The 22,200-nt window shown below is 41.0% G+C and overlaps 1 protein-coding gene across 4 annotated transcripts in view; it reads right to left on the bottom strand.

Annotated features, from left to right (window-relative positions):
• SHTN1 (shootin 1) overlaps window positions 1-22,200 on the bottom strand; it is a 101,149-nt gene that overhangs the window by 55,649 nt on the left and 23,300 nt on the right. For 3 of the 4 annotated variants that reach the window (XM_030334126.2, XM_030334125.1, XM_030334128.1), the window contains exons 3-7: window positions 20,189-20,249; window positions 12,386-12,480; window positions 6,350-6,518; window positions 4,465-4,562; window positions 2,171-2,252 (exon numbers count right to left, since the gene is read on the bottom strand). In XM_030334126.2, coding sequence (XP_030189986.1) covers window positions 2,171-2,252; window positions 4,465-4,562; window positions 6,350-6,518; window positions 12,386-12,480; window positions 20,189-20,249 — 505 coding nt within the window. Of the gene's footprint in view, window positions 1-2,170; window positions 2,253-4,464; window positions 4,563-6,349; window positions 6,519-12,385; window positions 12,481-14,931; window positions 15,006-20,188; window positions 20,250-22,200 lie in introns of those variants that run through there. The other variant, XM_030334127.1, reaches the window with a different exon arrangement.

Below are 22,200 nucleotides of genomic sequence, written 5' to 3'. Positions count from 1 at the left end.
GTGTGTATAATATATATAAATATATATAACATAAAAATATATATACATACATGTGTGTGTATATATGTATACACATGTATACGTATACATATGTATACATATGCACACACATATACATACGCATATATGTTGTTTTTAAGTATCTTCCATGTTTATAAAGAGAAACGGGCTCCGATCCATTCAGGCCCAGAGTCAGAGCTCTGAATTAAAGAATCAATGCAGGACAGACATCTTCAAAGGCAAGGTCCTGTCAAATAAGAGTAACGTGAAAGCTTTGCTACTTTTTGACATTTTGCGGCCTGTGTTGTTAAATAATGATATAGACAGGCCAGAGGGAGTGATGGCGGTGTTAGAAATTAGGCACAACATAGGTAGATATCACACTAGTCTCTCAATCTGCCTCTGGAGAGGTACTTTCAAGCCCGAGCTGAGTCATATCAATAAAATCTTTAAAAAGGCTCTCTTAATGGCTCCTTTCACACAACGTTCCGCCAGGACACTTCAGTCCTAACTGACTAAGGACGGGTTTGCCGTGTAATGACATAGGATTTCAAACTCTGTACGCCGTAAATCTACTGCCTTCTCAGAGGAAAGACTAAAAGTCTTACCAAGTAAAGCAATAGAAGTGGTGGTCTGTGATGTGAATTATAGGTCCCTGAGAGCTAAATAATTTTCAAACCTATTTAAAAAAAGAAATTTCAGGAAGAAAACAAAGACGGCGGTGAGTATCGGAGCCAGGGCAAGATAATTGACTCTCTTTTCTATGTCCAGTGCACCATAATACAAAGTGAATTTGCACATGTCCTGGCCCTCTTTACTTGGATTCTGAAAGAAATTACGTTGGTCCTAGTCATGCATTTACATAATCTCTCTCTCTTCCTAGATACAGGGTTCTCTGAAGGCAAGGACCCATGTGATTAACCTTCGTAGAACCCCCTGCTTCTAGCACAGTACGTCAAGATCATTACTATCTTCCTAAATGTGGAGACAGCCGAGCAAATGTCACAGTCTATCACATCTCCCACACTTAACTACGAGGTCCTTCATTTATTCAAAAACCTCAATTCGTGACACAAAGGTGGAGAACCACCACCAATCACAACAGGGAAGGCTGGAAGATTTCCTTTCAGTGTTGTAGCTTCTGAACTAGAAATGAGAGTGAATGGGGGGGGGTGGACAAAAAGCTCAGAACTGTGTCTGCAGAACTCCACTTTGGCATCACTCTCTTGTCCTAAACCAGGGGACATTAAAAAACTGTCCCCGTGAGACTTGACGCTGTGTTTCATTAGCAAGGATTCTGTTTTCTTTAAAGGTAGCCTTTGGAGAAATTTCCTTCTCACCATGGGACCAGGTCTGCTTCTCCTGATCAAGAGGTTCATTTTTATGTGATTCAGATACATATCATGAACCTCACATCATGCTGACGGCCGGACAGCTCAGAGCCAGACTTCAGGCACACAGGCAGGAATGTGCACGACTTCAGAGCAAGCATGTAATCTGTGTATCAGTATTTCATTTTACTTTCACTTTGTCCCATTTTCTACATCCTCTCAATTTAAAACTGTATCATATCGGGGCCCCTGAGTGGCTCAGTCAGTTAAGCATCCAACTTCAGCTCAGGTCACGATCTCGCAGTTTGTGGGTTTGAGCCCCTTGTCGGGCTCTGTGCTGACAGCTCAGAGCCTGGAGCCTGCTTCGGATTCTGTGTCTCCCTCTCTCTCTGCCCCTCCCCTGCTCTATCTCTCTTTCTCTCAAAAATCAACAAACATTAAAAAAATTTTAATAAATAAAATCATATCATGTTGCATGTATCTATGGATATCCTCATCTCTTTCAGATTAAAAATAACCTACAAAATACATAAATACTAGGGGAGAGCCAATATGGCCATGGTCCCAGGATACCTAGAGACAGAATAGTATTTGGGTTTAAAGTGGGTTGTAATTTCCTCAAGCAAAAGCACTTCCTAGAAGTCCCAAGACTCTAAGGTGGGTGATAAAACAACGGAAAAGAGAGAGACTCATTGTTAGAAATCGGGAAAAAAACACTATTCTTGCTACAAGATATTCTTGCTACAAGAATCTTTAGGCACAAGTATAAAACAACACAAAAGGTATGTAAACCAAATAAATTACATATGTATCGGAGAAAAAAGACTGGAAACACGTACCTCTATTGCATTTTTCTAAGACTCTTCTCTGTTCGAGAACTTCTGAATTCAAAACATCTTTTTCTTGTTTAACTTTATTTACCTAAAATTGTGAGATTGCGGGGGAAGGAAACACCCAACATTGTAAAACACGACATATGGCGATGTGCAACACTCAAACTGCTGTCCAACATTCAACACAAAGCTACAATTTAAAGCAGTCATTGGCTTTACCGTGTTGGGCTTTTATTAAGGTCCTTCTTAAGGCCTCAAAGGTAGCTATTTAAGTTAGGATATACATTTGGTAGAGAACTTATTTACAAATTCCAAACGGCACTGGTCCCTAACAATGTAAATGGCTCATATTTTAAAATGCAAAAATCCAACCAGAAAGCACCCAGAAAATAGAGGAATCATTTGGTCTGAGATCCAATACTCAATTTTGGTATTCATTTCAAACTCTGATGACATTTGGCTTAAGTAAAACGTACATTAATTTTTTTAAGTAAAAAAACACCTTAAACTTTGATGACTTTGGGCTTGAGTAAAACACACATGAAAATCTTCCCCCAAAACACATTTCTGAGGTAATTTTGACATCGGTCAATAGGAAAGAATATCATATAGGACCAATTAAAACAAAAAAGAATGCGAAGTTACATGTATCAAAGAGGGTAAATCTCAAATGCGCTATATTGAATTTTAAAAAGCAGGTACATTTACATCATTTAAAAACCCTCAAAATACTATTTATTATAGCAAAAGATGTAAATACATGCACTGGAATGATAAAAAACAAGTTTAGAATAATGACTGTTTAGGGAAACAGGGCAGGGAGGGTAGGGATTGCAGTCAGGAAGAAATCCACTGGGATCTTCAAGACTACGTATTAAGCCAGGTAGTAGGGATATGGATATTCGTTATTTTTTTTTTGTTTTTTTGTTTTTTTTTAATTTTTTTTTTCAACGTTTATTTATTTTTGGGACAGAGAGAGACAGAGCATGAATGGGGGAGGGGCAGAGAGAGAGGGAGACACAGAACCGGAAGCAGGCTCCAGGCTCTGAGCCATCAGCCCAGAGCCCGACGCGGGGCTCGAACTCACGGACCGCGAGATCGTGACCTGGCTGAAGTCGGACGCTTAACCGACTGCGCCACCCAGGCGCCCCTCGTTATTTTGTTTTTGATACTTTCCACACGTCTGAAATAGTCATAACAAAAATAACTTCCGAAAGGGCTTCCGGTAACACTTCTAAGTGGGAGGGGGCAGGATTATCAGTAAATAATCATAATTAAGGAACAGAGTACATCAAAATGTGTGTGTCTCTCTCCTATGGTTACAGTTAAGAAACACACTAAGATCGTGGTCCTGGAAAAGGACTGAATCAATCAGCATGCCAGAGCCTGTGAACTGGTTGCTTGTAGTATAAATTAGATTTTTGATTTTGGTTTGAATTAGTAACTGGTATAAGATCTCCAACAGGAATCCCACTTCTAAAATATCATCACCCTTCTTCTCTCTCATGAGGATGTCTTGCCACAGTAAGGAAACCGGAGCGAGGCTGAAACTGGTGGCCACTGCTTCCCAACATGTCTCCCATGATGGCCCTTAAGAAAACGGTCAGATACGTTGTGCAAACTTAGGTAACTGGATGAGGCTGCCCACTGCAGGGATCGAGGCCTTGGCATTACCTGCAAGCCACCGGAGGGATAGCTAGGTGCTGGAGTGTGTGGGTTTGGAAGCTTGGGCTGCAGAATCTGGGAGCCACTCACTGACACAAGCTAAATGAAGACTGCAGTTCCTCGAAGCGTCGTGCAGAGAAAGGCAATTATGTGCTCCTGTCCCTCAAGACCATTCACACGGAAAAATAAGAAGATTCTCCAAACACCCACTTGAACCCATTCTACCGCCTATCACGTGTGCTTATGTTGGAGGCACACAAGGACAGCCCAACTCGGCCAACCAGCTGAAGGAGAAGCAACACACTTCTTCACCAGCAGCAATAAAGTGGAGGACTTAAACTGCAGGTGCCATTCTTACAAATCTGTCTCACACGGCGAAAGACGGGGGGCAAAGGGAGAGCTTCATTGCTATTTTGGTGCTTTATTTACTGAGCTAAGTAGTGAGGATACGAATGTTCGCGATCTTCTTGTCTACGGTAATTTGTATGTTTGAAACAGGGGGTAGAAGAGAAGATTAAGATTAGTACACGGTTCTCGTGTCAGAAATGAACTCCCAAAGGCAATTTTTTAACTTAGCCGGTCTCCAATGCCCTGAAAACACCAAAAGGCTTGCCCTTCAGGCCTAAGATACGTACTTCTTCAATTACTTCTACAAGTTTGCTCTTGAGATTTTCCAATTCGATGGCTAATATCTTCTTCTCTTCCTGAACAGATACAATTTGATCTCGAAGTTCTGCGTTTTCAAAGCAAAAATAAAGGGGGAAACAGTATCAATGAACTTCTTCTTAAAAAAAGAAATCAATCTTGTCAAAAGAATTGAAAATGCCAGTGCACGTGTAGCTTATGGTCAAGGTTATTTAACAATTAAAACAAAAATGAAGAAGCAGAGAACAATGGAAATCTCATTCTGTGCCCCCGTACACAGCCACAGTTATTAATAATTTTATATCTCATGATCTCACCATGTCCTTAAATATACTAGATCATGTTTTCTTTACATTCTATCAAACACATATTTTAGAAAACTACCTGGCCTTTGAGAAGTAAATTTTTTTAAGATTTCAGGGAAACAAATTAAGGCACTGTACTAATTTCCTCTTTATTTTAAAATGGCCATGGGCTCTCGTCACAATACAATAGAATAAACAATTGGGCAGCTGATAATTTGCAGATTTTCATTTGCAGAAAAAAATCCTGACCTGCTGCCAGTGGATAGCCCTCAAATACTATTTGAACTGACTCAAAATACAACCTCTTTGAAAAAGGGTTAATTCTAGTAATTGTCTCCCCAGAGTTTTTGGTGCATGGTTTCTTAAGTTATTTCATATTTCTGATTATTGGGATTTAACGAAGACTGGATTACCAAGATGGAAATATTAGCAACTGTAAGTGAAAATGTTTTTGGTATTAGATGAAAGTTATTTCCACCACTCAAACGTTAAAAAATATATATACACAGCTTAGCACCAAGTACTTAAATTGATACCCGGGCCTACAGTTTTGTGACTTGGTTTTTAACTGCATTTAATTTCTTACCCTTCTCCAAGAACAATAAAAAAAAAAAACCTTCTCTGGGGTTATTTACAAATGGAATCAAACTTTTACATGAACCCAGCTTGAAGGAGTTCTCAGACACTTATTTCAAAATCACGGTCTCCACTGGGTGGCTAATCCTGAAGGAAGAACAAGAGACCAGATCATCCAAGACCTAACAGAAGGGAAAACTAGGAACAAAAGAAAATCCTAGACATTTCTTCTCCTTCTCCAACCATATCAATATTATTCTGTCTTAGATTAAGGGGGTGGAGGGTCAGGTAAGGATGGCTTTCTTCTTACTTTTTCCTTCATACTTGCAACTGAAGTTTTATCTGCCCGAGAAACTAACGAGTATTGCTTTTGACATGTGCCGAAGGCCAAAATGCCCCAGAAGCCACTGAGCCCCAGACGGCCTTCCTATATCATTAACATAAACAACGTGTACATATAATTATGTGTATATATAATCATGGATAAAATTAAGGCATATTTTTTAAATTTTATTTTAGAGAGAATGTACGTGAGTGCGGGAGAGGAACACGGGGAGAGAGAATCCTAAGCAGGTTCTACGCTCGGGCTCAGTGCAGAGCCTGATGTGGTGCTTGATCTCACAACCCTGGGATTGTGACAAGCCAAAGTCAAGAATTGGACGCTTAAGTGACTGAGCCGCCCAGGTGGCCCCATTCTTTCTTTCACTTAACAAAAATATCTTAACTATAGTCCATGTTTTTAAGCAGTTTTACAGATTAGCTGTTTCTATCAAGACAGTACTTTCAAAAGCGCCTAATCCCAAACAAGAAAGTCGTAACACACCAATGTCACGTCCTGTCGTGATTCTCAAACCAGGCTACTCCCTGGAACATTTAAATCAGAAATGTCTTGAAGCAGAACCCAAGTTCTAAAGTTCTCCAGTGATTCCAATGTACAACCAGGGCTGAGAAACATCATCAAAAATATGCTCGGTGACTGAGCCAAGAATACCACCTTTGATCTGCTTCTGACACTGGATGGAGACGCAAGTCTCCGCGGCACCCTCTGGATCTGTGCTGGCATCTTCGTCATCGATGTTGATCTCTTCAGTTATTACATCTGGTCCCAGCTTGGCCATGTACAACATGCTGATTCTTTTCAATGTTTTATTTTCTTTATTTAGCTGAGGCAAAATATAAAAACAGTTATTTTAACAGCAGTCAAATGAGTGTCTTGGATTTTTAAACAATAGACAGATTAAGTGTATTTCTGTCTTCCATATTCATCAACATTCACAGCGTGAACTAACAATTAGAAGATTCATTAAGTAAGGTTTTATTTACACTTTTTTTAATATTAAACTTATTAAAGTAAGGCCTGATGCCTGGATGACTGCCAGCAGCCTGGGAAAATCCTAGCTATAACTGGTAATATAAGAGAACTTAAAATAAAACATCAGTATAGACTTTGTTACGTTAAGTAAGACCTGATGCCTGGATTACAGCCAGCAGCATGGGAAAATGCTAGTTATAACAGATGATATAAGAAGAATTAAGATAAAATACCGGTCTGGATTAAATCAAATTTCAATTTATTTCAATTTAATTAAGGCATTTTGTTTCAAAAAAATGTTTTCTTTGCTGCTATGCATGCCCTGTAAATGTTTGTTAGCTCAGCCCTCTCTCTTCTCTGGACACTGCCACACTCTTCTTCATTGTTCGGCAGGATTGCTACGGGAACAACCATGTTCCCCCAGAGCACACCCTATCCCTTTGGCCACAGCTAATCAGTCCACAGATTAGGCACACGAGGCCAAGCTTGGTCAGATGGATCCGTTCTCCAGAAATCTGGAGGCTGGAACACGGAGAGGAGTTTCCTTCCACACGTCTGCATGTACAGAAACTATTGGCACCCACATTCCAACTCTGAATTGAGGAATAGAGAAAGGGAGTCCATAGCAAAGCCAAAAACGGAGCTGATGTGTAGAGACAGGCAGAGGAAAATAATGCAGATGGGTTTCCCACAGGGCTCCAGTCCATTCCTGAAATACTCTCCTAGCCCACAGATAGATTCCGTGGGATTCTCCAATATCCCTCACTAACAAATTCCTACTTTTCTTAAGCCAGTTCAAGACGTGTTTCCGTCGTGTTTCCGTCTAGAGTTCTAATAATACACAACGGAAGAAAGCACAAGATACGTTTCTACTATCTCTATAAAGAGTTCCAATTCACAGCAAAGAAAAGAAATCCTAATTCATTAATGTATTTGTTACTCCTTTTGCAGAAATTAATTGCTTTTTAGTTTCAGTTGCTCAATTATCATTGCCTTCTTTGGTTCACGTTTATGTCCATATGAATATTAGTACAAAGCACACACAAAGAGTAAACTTGGAGGAGGGGAGGCGCCCGGGTGGCTCAGTCAGTTAAGCCTCCTACTTCGGCTCCAGTCAGATCTCAGGATTCGTGCGTTTGAGCACGGCATGGGGCACGTCGGATCCTCTGTCTCCCTCTCTGTCTCTCCCCCCCACTTGCATGTGCAAGCACGCTCTCTCTCTCAAAAATAAACATTAAAAAGAAAAAAAAAGACTAAACCTGGGTCCAAAGACCACAGAAGGAAAATACGGTTTTCTCGTGTTTTCTCTTCTCAAGACTGCAAAATAAAAGGTCTTCTCTGAACACACGAACATTTAGAGATGAAACCATGTTTCTTTCACTAAGGGCCAATGACCAACACGACAAGTTGTAAATTTCGTAACTGACACTGGAAATTAATACAGAGACCTAGTTCAATGCAAAGCTAACTCCCCTTCTCCACTAATCACCTTATATCAGAGTAAGCTGTGCTCGTACTTACTTGTCAGGCTTTGGCCCTTCATTTGTGGTAATTAGGACTCCTCAGGGAAAAGCCCAGACCATTTCAAACTGGGAGATCTGATTCTCACCCCAATAACATTGAATCTAAATGTATCTTAAGTAGCCTGGTCTGGAGCACAAAAGGCTTCCCTGACCTCTCTGGGGAGTCAGGAAGAATCAATCCGTCAGAAATGGCTATGAACCCTTCTGCAGATTCTCCCTGGGAAGCCCAGTGAGTTCTATTCAGGGAATCTGACACTGTCCTTTTCTTCCCTGTCCCCAGCCCACAGTTCGGGCTTCTAGCTCCCCAAGATACATTACAGGATCAAGAACTGGATGGGAGCCCGTCCTCCCTCTCAGCCTCTCTCACTTCAGATGAAACATTCAAGTGAAGACTGCTGTGGGTTCTCTGAACCATGAATGCTACAGAGTAGACCTATGCTGTGCTCAAGGATCATGGTCAATTCCCGGACAACACCATCTTTTCTGAACGTTAGGAGGAAATAACAATTTAAGGAAAAGGTGAAAAAAACCCTCAAGCCTTCATTTGTAATTCTGCCTCCTACCACTTAAACTAATGGTTTCCAGCTCTGCACATTAACATCTCTAGAGAGCTTTTAAAAACTCTCACTGCACAGGCTTGCAACAGACCCAAACCTCTGGGAGTGGAACCCAGCACAGTACTTTCTCTGAGTCCTCGGGTCACTCTAATGTACGTCAATACTAAGAATCTTTGATACAGAGAAAGGCAATGTGTTATTATACATTTCTATAAAATCAGCAGAGTCAAGAATCCTGCTCTGTAATCAAATGTTTCTGCCTCTAGAATAACCTCATCTTTCAGGGTGACAGTTTCCTCATCAGCGAACTAAGGAGAAAAATAGCTTCTACTCCATAATGTGAAGATTGAAGGAGATATTACATATAAAGTATTTAACACAGTGACTGACATGCAGTAAAAATTCAGTGTTTGCTACTCATTCTTACAAAAGAAGTTCAGTTTGTGCATCTGATTTTTCTTTGGAAATAGTCTATCAGCTCGTTTTCTTCAACCAAGATATACATCCATGATCCATGCAATTTTTTCTTCCTCCAGGATACTCACGAAAGCACAAAAATGCTAATTTTTGCCATCTGGTGCTTAATACGTCAGCTCCAGGGCCACCATCACAATAATAATAACCTGATAGTTAACAGTCCTACCCTCAAAAGAGTTTAATGCCTCTCTCTATCAAGTCAGGCACTAAAATCCACCAGTCTTCGCTGGCCTTACTACTCTATTTAACAAAGTTACTAACTCAAGAAGAAAGCCACACACTGGGTGCCTGGCTGGCTCAGTAGGTAAAGCATGGACTCTTGATCTCAGGGTCATGAGTTCAAACAGCACGTTGGGCATGGAGCCTAGTCACAAAAAATAGAAAAAAACAAAAAAGCCACCTAGAAAATTTCAAAAGTCTTCTCTGAAACATCATTCTCATGTTTTGGAAGAAGAAATGTAAGATTTATGTACATAAAGATCTCATGACCGTGCTAACTGGGTATTTTTGGAAACTCTGAATTCACAAATTTTGGCTATGCAATTTCACCGAAGTTATTATTCATCAAGTTATATATGTTAACGGCATGCTGTTTTTTGGAACCATTCTAAGTCACAAAGCAAAACTAAATCTTCTATAACCCTACAGTAACAGAATCCTCTAGTACATTCAAATTTAAGTAGTTTTCATATTGGGTGCAGCATAATGAATATTTAAAGATACAAAGTAAGCAAGTTAAACAGATTTGGACCACATGGTTTAAATAACTGGTCCACATTTATCAGGTTAACCTACACATTTTAGCAAAGTACCCACCCTTGCTTTTAAGAACATTATGCAAATTGCACCTTAAGAACTAAACATCCCATTTGTCATTAATTTGAAAGCAAAGATTCAGGAAAATAAGAATAAATTTGCAGAAACTTTGCTGCTTTAAAAATGGACCCTACCTTCAAAAATGACAACTGGGATATCTAAATCAGGACGTGTGGTTTATTGATCATACATGTAGAGAAGCGTCCAAACTTTGCATTCAAAGCTGTAGGATCTTCCAGATCCAATGAGCACATCTATAGGTTTTGTTGACTTGTGTTTTTATTCTAAGTCCCATAAGGTCACACTGTATCCTCAAAAGCAAACCGTATGTCCATTTTCAAAAGACTTCATAAAGAACAGAGGACAAACGGCAGAGGGAAGGGTCCCATGGTCAAGACTAAATTACAAAACTGACCTTTGAGATTAGCAACACGGTGGTTCATAACCACGGATGACCATAACAGTCACATGGCAGCTTTCTCAGCCCACACATGGCCACCAGTGGGTGTAGGGTATTCTTAAGAAATCAACACTGGTCTACCCTGACACTTAAGACAACCATAGCTCAGAGAGGTGCATTCTCTTGCTCAAAGTCACCTGTTAGTTAAAAACAGAAAGGCAGGAATCAAACCTTTCTTTAAAGGGACCTATACAGGGGCACCTGGGTGGCTCAGGGGGTTAAGTGACCAACTCCTGATTTCGGCTCAGGTCACAATCTCGCGGTTTGTGGGTTCGAGCCCTGAGTCGGGTTCCACGTCGACAGTGAGGAGCCTGCTTGGGTTTCTCTCTCCCTCCCTCTCTCTGCCCCTCCCCTGCTCATGTTCTCTCTTCCTCTCTCTCAAAATAAATAAATAAGCTTAAAAAAATAAAAACAAAAAAAATAAAGGGGCCTGTACAGACCCATGAGTAAAGTGCATGACGAAAAAAAGAAAAGTCCTCCCCATTCTCCCTTCAGTCCTCACTCTAGTCTATCCTGTCATTTAAGAGGAGACTACAGCAGTACAGGAACCAGAACTAACCTGCCCAAAGTCAGTCACATATGCCCAAAATGACATAAGTGGGAATGAAACCTGTATATACCGCCTCCCAAACTGCTGCTCTCCGTGAAGTCTGCCCATCCTGAGAGTCAGTCAAGCCTTTTCGTTCCACGTGTCCTATTGGCAACAGGAATACTTAGGCACTTATGAATAGCAAGAGGAAACACAGAGACCATCCTCAGCCACTGCAAATTCGGAGCAGCTAGTGCGCTCCGACTACATTTTTCTACTTGTTCCAAAAGAAGACCCTCAGGACTTGAGAAGAGAATTCGCAGTTTTGTGGACCAGTGAACACTTAGCGACGTGTAGCACGGATGCAGCGGGGGGAGAGCGCTCACATCATCATCGTTTTGAAAGTGAAGGCCCGCGCTGCTACGTATTCTTCAGACACAAATAACAGAAGGGAAGTTGCATGCACATCATTTATATTCTGAGGCTCTGGCTGCATTATCTTGTGAATCCCAACGTAGTGTCATCACGCAAACAATTAAGCAAACACCTCTAGCAAGCACACTGCTAATGCATACAAATTAAATAGAGACATACACAGACGGACTGATGGACTGATTTGCACAATTTCAGTCACATCCAAAGACACACTTTGGAGGCACCTGATGGGGAAGAGGGGAAAGACACACAACCGGCAATTACTAATGATATTTGGCTAAAAATTGCTGTCATCCATTTCCTGATGAAGTGGTTCAGATGCATTTTACTCAATCCAAAATACGTAAGACGGAGATAAAAACGTTCTTTAATAATAATGTACTTCTGATGAGACAGAATATAGAAAATTACACTCTTGGTAAATTCATCAGCGAGAAGCAATCAGCAGAGCACTGGAGGTCACCTTTAGCATATGCCCTCACTCTGCTTTCACAAATAATCACCTGAAATATAGGGCCGGAGGCTGACTTTTTCATCTACATCAAACACGAAACACTCACTGATCCTTTACGTCCCACCAGGTTACTTTTAAACCTGGTTAACATTTTCACCCAGTGCACAGACATCTAGGAAGTCCAGCTGGAAGAACTCCTCTGGGGCCATTTTTCACAGGCAAAAAAGCACAAATGCTGAAATGCATATAAAGAAATGCCCCCCGTTGCAGTCAAAATAACCTATGCAGTAAGATATTTCCATAAGCCGCTTCCAGGAGTCTGAGAACTTATAACACTGTCCTCATCGTCAGAGTGGAGACAACGGATTAGAAAACCAGAGGGGCAGAAAAGGGCAGAGGCCACTCTTCAGAAAAGCACGTTGAAATTAAAAAGCTCAAGTAGAATTCCCTTCTTTAAAGAGTCTCACCTTTGTTGCCAAAGCTTCGGCGCTTTCTCGACAGGTCTTCTCTATTTCAAGATGGTTCTGCATAAAATTGACTTCCTCTATAACCATGTGAGAAACTAGGAATGAGGGGAAAAAAGTCTCAGCATTCAGAGATTAGTCAGTGATTCCAGAAGCCCACACATTTCGTCCCATGACTCAGAATACTTCAATTCTTTAGCTAGCCAGACCTTCAGCTCTCATGGAAAAAAAAAAGTGTTGAAGAGGCTGTCCTGATTAAATCTTAGCTAATATATGAATGTGGAAGGGAAAAAAAGAACACAAGGAAGAGGCTTTTACTGCCAGTGCACACATTTTAGGAAAGCTAGTTAGGAGGTTTTTTTAATTGTCTGGTTCCCATGTACCTGTGCACGCAGCCAGGCACGTCCACGAATTTGGACGACAGAGTCTCTCCTAAATAAAAAGTGGCACACGTGATTTCCTTTGCGTAACAGGACAGAACACGTGGATCTAATAAGAAAAGCTAGCAAAAGAGACATTTTTTTAAAAATAAACCTCCAATTGATCTCTTTAACTGGAGTAACGCATGTGGCAGCTTAGTGATGGCCGGTACTGTAACAGCAGTCTTTATCAGGGACAAAGTGGTTACTTTTAGTAAGCTCCAAGGCAGAAGAGCAGAGCAACAAGGTTTATGCACCATAGGACGATGAAATCAGGTGCTGCTTGCATCACAGACTGCTGGGAGATTCGGAAGAAAACAGAATTTTATTCGGTACTTTACCAATGCCTGAAAAATAGTTATTTTGAGGTTTTTTTTCTAAATAGCTGCTCTATATAAATGGAGATCTACAGGTACAAAATTGAGAACTTGAATCGTACTCGAAAGACCAGGGGACATGCCAATTCCTCTCGCCCATGTTTCTAGTTACAAGAAAACGCTCAGAATCTTAAACTTAACTGTAGAGGTGTATACTCATTGACATTTGTTTGGCTTAAGAAAGAAAAATTAAGTCTACCCAAATGTGAAACCCAACAAAGTTAGGCAAAAAGCACTGGGCTCACATAACACAAAGAGAGATTACTTTTGCTTCATTTAAGCTTAATTAACCTGCAATTATGATTAAACTCAGGGGGGGAAAAATTTCTCTCCAAATTAAATACAAAAATGTATTACTTCCTAAGTCCGTCCAAAGTTCTTATTATGTTAATATTCAGATTCATAAAGCAGGACTAAATGGCCAGAAACATCTCTAACCTTGACATTTTTTCAGGGGTAATAATAATCTGCAGCAAATGCAGGCCAACCAAAAACCACTTAACTAATTAGTAGTTGCAGTCACCGAGAAAAACATGAATCAACACTGTTATTACAAGTGGCACATTTGAGTGGCATCTAATTATGACTTGATGAGCACGATACTTGCATTATCAACATTACTACTGCATCCCATCAGGGCCTAAAAGCTGCTGATGGCATTGACTTCGAGAAACTCCCACTCAATGGTACGGCAGCACCCAACAATCGGCTTGGCAGGGGCCCCCCTCACTAAATGACACGTTAAGCGTAATTACTGGTAGACATTGTAAATAAACAGGATTGGAAGTGAAAATTGTACCAAGTGCATAAGACACAATCTGACACATTGGAAGTGGCAGCCTTAATTGAGAGTTTCTTTGACTGCTCAAGATCATTTCAACTGCATTTCTCAGAGGACAGTGATTATAACTGTGGAGACAGACGGCATAATGGTATCAGCACTGCTGACAGAGCAGTGAATTAAATTGTATCTGCTGTTGTGTGAAAGCCTTGATGAGAGGTACAGATGCCTTAGTGGTCTTATCATTATAACACAATGGTCATGTTGTCATCAACCTTTCTGGCTCCAATTGAAAAGAAATGATTGTGTGTTGAGGCTCTGCGCCCCCCCCCTCCACACCCCCCCCTCCTATTCTATCTCTTGTTCTGAATAGAACCAATTTTCAGAGAGCTATGAAATCACGCAATAGGTCCTAAAATGCAGCTGCTTGGCATACAAACGGGTCCCCATTAAACTGGAATCACACACAATATGTGTTTATGCCAGAAGAACAAATAGAAGCTGAACACAGGCCAAGTTTATTCACACACACAAAGCCCATGTAGCTCTTCATCAATATAATTGCCTTTTATATTGTAGTTTAAATAATAGGCTCTATTATTTCCTTAAAATCCTAATATTCTTGGCATTTTATCACTGTGTTTACAAGGTAGGTTCTTCAAAAATGTGAAGGAAAGAGAAAAGAAACCTACACAATTTTTACAACATCAAATATTACTTTGAATTTTTTAGCCTTAACTACTTGACTTCTTCTCCCACAATCTGGTATTTCCATGATCATAACAAAAACATAAACACTCTGCATGTTTCATAGGAATTTGACTTTTTATTCAACAACATTCTTGCTCATGGAAGAGTGAGAAAAATCATTCCACCAGAGCCAGGTTTAAGCCTAGCAAAAAGAAAAAAAAAAAACTTATTTTCTGAACATTTTGTAAAAATCTGCCCTGTAATTTAACTTGATAAACTTACATAGGTAGCACTAGCCCACATTTTCTCCAATTCTCATACAGTAGACTCCATCAGGTAGGTGTGTTTTTTTTTTTTAATCTCTTCCTCTAAGAGGGAACAGTAGAAATCAGAAATAGTGCTTTGATTTCTAGTTTAAAAAATTATCCCTATGCTAAATAGGTAGCAAAGAAACGTACTTATCAACTTTCCAGATTCAAAAGAGAACATACTTCAAAGGGCAATTATATCTTTAAAAAGCATGACCTCATTTCTAAAACCAAAAGTCAGGTTACGTGACACAAAACAGATATTTCTGTAATACATCATTTCATTTGCACCTTCCAAAGGACAAAAGTTTTAAAAACCTTTGGGTGTTCAGTGATTTGCCTTACGGTGCTGAACGCAGGCTTGTCTCGTAATATCCACAGACCATGACCACAACCCCTAAAAGTGTCTATAATTTGGATGACATGAAGGTTTTAAAAAAGAAGAAAGCCAAATCCAGGTATTTTAGAAATACATACTGAAATATTTACAAATAAAATGAGATGATGGCTAGAATTCGTTTCAACATAATCTGAGGTTGGTGAGAGCAGAGGTATGGATACAGAGATGAAATTAACTTGGCCATCAGCTGGTTAACTGTCGAAGCTGTATACTGCATAAATGGGGGTTTGTTATACTATTTTCTCACTTTTGCATAAGCTTGATACTTTCCATAGTTACACTTGTTTTTAATGACTCTGAGAAGTAAGAAGCATAACCTAAAAGTACGTTGACTGCTGCGTCTGCCAGTCGAGCTGAATTAGCCAAGTTTGTTTCTCCTCTTCGTGACCCCAAAGCACATGTACATACGTGCCATCATAGAATGCATCACACCGTAGGGCAACTGGGCTTTTCTTTCTTTGTCACTTGCTTTCGTCTTTTTTTTTTTAAGGTTTATTTTTATTTTTTGAGAGAGAGAGAGAGAGAGACAGAGCACGAGCGGGGGAGGAGCAGAGAGAGAGGGAGACACAGAATCCGAAACAGGTTCCAGGCTCTGAGCTGTCAGCACAGAGCCCGACGTGGGGCTCAAACTCACAAACTGCAAGATCATGACCTGAGCCGAAGCCGGACGCTCAACAGACTGAGCCACCCAGGTGCCCCTGCTTTCGTCTTTTATTAACCGTGAGCATGAGAGCAGGAATTTTTCTTTGCTCACGTGGGACTCCCTTGCACCTAGCATGATGCTAGGTATCAACTAGGTTACCAGGTTTGTGTTTGTCTCAACGACTGAGAAAACAGATCAGGCCTACGTTCATCTGTGAACACCCTTTTACAAGAACGTTCTCTCTAGAACAGAACTGCTCAGGACACAACCACCATCACCATTTATCGGGCCAACTACGTGTCCAGCCTGTTCCACACCCTTTACATGTGTTCTGTCGTGAATTCTCACAACAGTCTTAGGAGGCACGTACTATCGCAAGTTTTGTATTTGAGAACACTGAAGCCCAAAAAGTCGAGTAACAGATGTCAAATTACAGAGTTCTAACCGGTCAGGCCCAGCCAAACCAATTTCTAGGCGACTCCCATTTCTCCATGTCTCTTTCTAACTTGTTGTATTCAAAGGTGATACCACCAGGGGCGCCTGGGTGGCTCAGTCCAGTTAAGTGTCCAACTTCGGCTCAGGTCATGATCTCACGGTTCGTGGGTTGGAGCTCCCCGTCGGGCTCTGTGCTGACAGCTCAGAGCCTGGAGCCTGCTTCGGATTCTGTGTCTTCCTCTCTCTCTGCCCCTCCCCCACTCAACGTCTCTCTCTCTCTCTCTCTCTCTCTCTCTCTCTCTCTCTCTCTCTCTCAAAACTAAACATTAAAATTAAAAAACTTTGGGGGCGGGGGGTGCCTGGGTGGCTCGGTCGGTTGAGCGTACGACTTTGGCTTAGGTTACAATCTCACAGTTCAGGGATTTGAGCCCCACATAGGGCTCTGTGCCGACAGCTCAGAGCCTGGAGCCTGCTTCGGATTCTGTGTCTTCCTCTCTCCCTGCCCCTCCCCTGCTCAGGCTTTGTCTCTCACTCGAGAATAAATAAACTTAAAAAAAAAAATTAACAAAGGGGACGCCACCAATGGTGCCACCCTGAGCAAAACTCCTCTCCATCCAGCCAACTGTCAGCAATACTCAGATGCAGGGTGTCTCCCAAACAGATGTGATGAACGTACCACAAGTTCTCCTGCAACATCAGGTTACCTGCAAGGTCTTCACATAGTGTGCAAACAGTGACGAAAGCCGGCAGGTGTGCAGGAAAACGGGTGTGCCCTAACACAGAGCAAAGTCTCTCAGGTTCTGACTGGAGGGCATCAAAGACCTTACTTACTTCTCCTTGCACAGGAATCTGCCTTCGTAGGGAACATGGCTTTGCTAGGCAGTGATGCTCCTCATGCAGGAAGACAGGAGGAAGGCTCAGGAAGAGCTGCATGGAAATCTGGGCGAAACCTGCTAGAAAGAGCACGCTGAGCTGGGACGGTAGAGCCCTCCTGTGGAACAGAGCTCCTCCTAAACCTGGTTCAGCTGCTCTCTTCCTGCACTTGGAGAACGAGGTTTAGCAGGTAAACGTTATAGGCAGGCAGATTTCTGCTTAGCACCCAAAGAAACTTTCCCTGGGAGCTGTCCAAATGTCAAGATCAGTGTCCGAAAATGAAATCGTGAACTCCTGTCCTCTCAACACTGAAGGGCACTCTGGCCGGGGCAGTGAATGAGATGCTGGCAGCAGCAGCTAATATTTACTGAGTCCTTGAACTCTAATGCCAGGCAATGCATTCAGCACTTTTTACATGAAGTATCTCATTTATTCCTTGAACAGCCTGTGAGGCAGGATCATTTATCCCAATCTTACGAATGCAGAAATCGTTCAGGGCTAGGTGGATTGACACCAAAGGGCGCTTTTTACGGGTGGTAACTGAGGCATTCCCTTCCAAACCTGAACTTCCACCCTCGGTTCAAAGGTCATCGACCACAGTCGTAATGTTTTAACAAATATTCAAAGTTTTCTTCATCCCCATTTCCCGTTCTTTTGAGACGAGTCAAGAGTCAGCACTGTGTTTTCCTGTCATCCAAGCTTTAAGGATGAGCTGACTCAGAAAAGTGAAAAATTAAATGAAGACAGCAATAAAGATTGTTGTACTAACATTTCAATTGATTCTTTCAGGCTTTGAGGTGCTCGTAGGGAAAAGTGTGAATTTTTAAAACTATCAAAGGTATTTAGAGAAAAGAGACAAAGAGGGAAAAAGAAGTAGATGAGAGCAGTTTATGTGTTACTCTAAAGGTAGGCTGATTTGGGGGGAAGCCCCTTCCACGTGTGCATAACACAAGAGGCAAAATGCTTACTACCTACCCCACCAAAGCATTTTATGGTAAGTCCAACCATAAGAACTTGAATTATTCCTGCTACACACAGCATGCCAATCCACCATCAAGAGTTGATTCGAGAACATGAATTGGTAACCATGCCCATGGCATAACCCTTTCGGTGTGACTTGGTGTTAGAACATCCCATTAATTCTGCATCAGGGAAGAAGAAAGTCCTACACCCATTGCAATTCACACATTCACAAATAAGACATATTTCTGTCATAGCGTACTGGCCTCCAAAGATAGGTAACATCAACAATATTCCCCTGAGATTTGGTTACAGCCAGACCCTTGAAATAAACATAAACTGGCTATTGAAATTAACGATAATGCTGCATTTTTATGGCTGTTTAACCTTCAACAAGAGAAAACTGTTTTGTTGTGTAGTTACCCAGTCAACATTTTATGATACAATCAAACAGCCTAATGCAGCATCTGCAGAAAGATGGGAAGGATCTTGCTTCCAAGGGAGAGGGTCACTTTTCCTGCTAAGGTCTGGTCCTCTTCCCATGACATATTTCCTTCTGCTCCTTCTGAGTGTGACCAGATATATTCTATCTTAGGGGATAAGGTAATAACAGATTTGGATAAGGGCGCCTGAGTGACTCAGTCGGTTAAGCATCCGACTTCAGCCCAGGTCATGATCTCGAGGGCTGTGGGTTTGAGCCCTGCGTCGGGCTCTGTGCCGACAGCTCAGAGCCTGGCTCCTGCTTCAGGTTCTGTGTCTCCCCCTCACTCTGTCCCTCCCCTGCTCACACTCTGTGTCTGTCTCTCAATAATAAATAAATGTTTAAAAAAAAATTTAAGGGGCGCCTGGGTGGCGCAGTCGGTTAAGCGTCCGACTTCAGCCAGGTCACGATCTCGCGGTCCGTGAGTTCGAGCCCCGCGTCGGGCTCTGGGCTGATGGCTCAGAGCCTGGAGCCTGTTTCTGATTCTGTGTCTCCCTCTCTCTCTGCCCCTCCCCCGTTCATGCTCTGTCTCTCTCTGTCCCAAAAATAAATAAATGTTGAAAAAAAAAAAAATTTAAAAAAAAAAAAAAATTTAAATAACAGATTTGGATCACATACAAAAATAAGACCATAGCAGAAATTTAGATTATTACAGCTTTTATGGGCATATGACTTTCCCTGGTGAGACGGGACCATTTCAAACATGCAAACTCTTAAAAAAAATGTGTAAGTTCTGTGAACTAGAATTCCTTTTCTATGAATTAAGGTAAGAGACAAATCAGACCACTCTAAAGATGTGTAAGAATACTTGACATGGCATTATTTAGGATATCTAAAACTCCAAAAGAATCCATCATCTATCATTGAAAAAAAATGTTTAAATAAATTATGGTACGATCCTATAAGAGAGTAAGATGGACAGCAATTAAAACAAATACTAACACAAATTAATATAAAAACAAATTAAAACAAATATACATCTCTACTGACACGCAAAAAATACACCGTTTCCTGAAAAGAGCAGGCTGCAAAACTAAATGCAAAGCATGGCTTTGCTTTTTGTGGACACACATATTGCCTACAGACAAAAGACCAAGAAAGAAAGACTATAAAACACTAACGCTGCCTTTTCTCACAGTCAAGATAACAAGTAATTTTTGTTCTCCTTCGACTGTTCTACATAGTAAAATTTTTTCATAACAAGGGCAAACTGTCTTTTATAATAACACACTCATAAAACAATAATGCTCATTGCATTTGTTTGAAAATTACAGTAATGCCAGGACATTGTGGGGGGTGGGGGGCAAATGGGAGGACAATTCTTGCTTTCTTGGATACTCAATGCAGCGGCAACTAAACACAGGGGCCGTGCCTACCCACATAATCCCAAAACACAGTTGGGGTGTGTTTACAATAATTCCAATGAAAGGCTTACATACTTTTCTGAAATTCCTCCAGTTTTTTAACAGCTTCATCTCGTTCTTGCCTAATTTTGTCGCACTGAAATGAGAAAACACGGAAACGTTAAATTTTTATCATAAGCTTGCCTAATTTTGTTGCACTGAAATGAGAAAGCACGGAAATGTTAAGTTTTTACCATAAGCTTGCCTAATTTTGTCGCACTGAAATGAGAAAACACAGAAACGTTAAATTTTTATCATAAGCTTGGGAAGGCAAAAAAGAGCAAACTTACAAACAGTAACAATTTCATGAGAAGAAAACGAAAATTTAAAACCTTTAAGAAGCATTCATGGTCACATGGTACTTATTCTACTCAATCGCATGGTGTTTGTACCATTTGTATCTGGCCACTTTCCTTGGACCTTCTAAGATAATGAGTCATCCTCCTGCTCGTTATCTCCTCAGGAACGGACCCATTTAACATCCTTGAGTTCAAATCACTCTTTTAAGAGAATATATGTGCCTCTTTTTAAGTGGGTATTTGGCTAATACAGTGAACACCCCCCACATCTGCAGCTCAGATTCCCTGAAACTGGATAGGAACGATCTTTCCAGAACTATTCAGAACACCTGCGCACAACCGGAAGTGACGACACTTGAACACAAACTGCTGCCCTGCGTCCCTTGAAGCCCTCACTCAGGGAAAAAGATATCCTTGCATCCTCAGAATTCTACAGAGAAGGTAGCAAATTAAAATAAGAGAAGACAAAATATTCCACAATAAGCATGTGTCATTGACAAACTATTTTTTAGGGTTTTTTTGTGGGGGTTTTCTTGTTTTGGTTTTTAGAGAAAGAGAGCGAGTACAAGCTGGGGAGAGGGGCAGAGGGAGGGAGAGAGAGAGAGAGTGGGGCTTGATCCCACGACCCTGGGATCGTGAACTGAACCGAAATCAAGAGACTTAATGCTCAACCAACTGTGCCACTCAGGTGCCCCAACAAATTTTTAGTTTTAAAAGGTGGGAGGACTCACTGAAAAGACTAGGAGGAGTAAGACCTTAAAAGGCAAAAATAACTTTTAAAGCATGAGGACCTTCCAGTGTGTCTGGTATGGAAACAAACATCCCTTAGTTTTACAAGCCCTGAAGGTATTAATGCTATAAAAGCCTCTCGTTCATTATGAGGACTGATGCGACTTACCCGTGAGTTTCACAAACCGGGTTAAGTATAACACATTTCAGAAAGATTTTCATCGTAGGTGTCTAAAACTTTAAAAAGTTATTTTTCACTATTAGAGTGAGAATTAATTTCTGAATTTTCTGGGACTACTCTAATACCATTACCAGAGGGTCATGTGAATAAAGCACAACTTTAAATTATATTTGAATCCTACCGTGCCAGATAAACATATTGGGATTTCATGCCTTTGAATATTTTCCATTTCAATTTACAATGGTTAAAACGTCATGATGCCACTGATAATCTGGAAAACCCAAACAAAGACAGTGAGATAGTCTCATCCATCAGACTGGCAAAAACGGAAAAAGTTTGCTCACGGGAGTTAGAAAACCCTCACACGCTGCTGGTGGGAGTGCCAACTGGCATCACAAACTACCAAAACTGAAAATGCACGTACCCTGTGGCTCGGCAATTCCACTTTTTCTTTAAAGACTTTATTGGCAAGTAATCTCTACACCCAACGTGGGGCTCGAACGCACAACCCCGAGGTCAAGAGTCGCATGCTCTTCCGACTGAGCCAGCCAGGCGCCCCTGAAATTCCACTTCTAGATTCTGTTACTGGAATCTCTAGTACAAGCTGATCTGTACATACATGTGCGACATTTGTAATAACAATAAATCATGGTGTTTTCACATAACACACTAGACACCAGTGACAGCGAATGCACGTAAGCTCTGTGTCAACATATACCGCAAAAGCCATAATGGCGAATAAAAGGACTCGGTGCACAAAAGAAAAAAAAAAAAAAAAAGACTTGATGCACATATACCAAAGTATACCTTAAGCGAATAAAATCACTTTATATACTATG

The sequence above is a fragment of the Lynx canadensis genome, chromosome D2 (assembly GCF_007474595.2).
Source record: "Lynx canadensis isolate LIC74 chromosome D2, mLynCan4.pri.v2, whole genome shotgun sequence".
Taxonomy (NCBI): Eukaryota; Metazoa; Chordata; class Mammalia; order Carnivora; family Felidae; genus Lynx; species Lynx canadensis.
The sequence above is the reverse complement of the archived record's forward strand: the minus strand, read 5'-3'. Positions and strand labels throughout refer to the sequence as shown.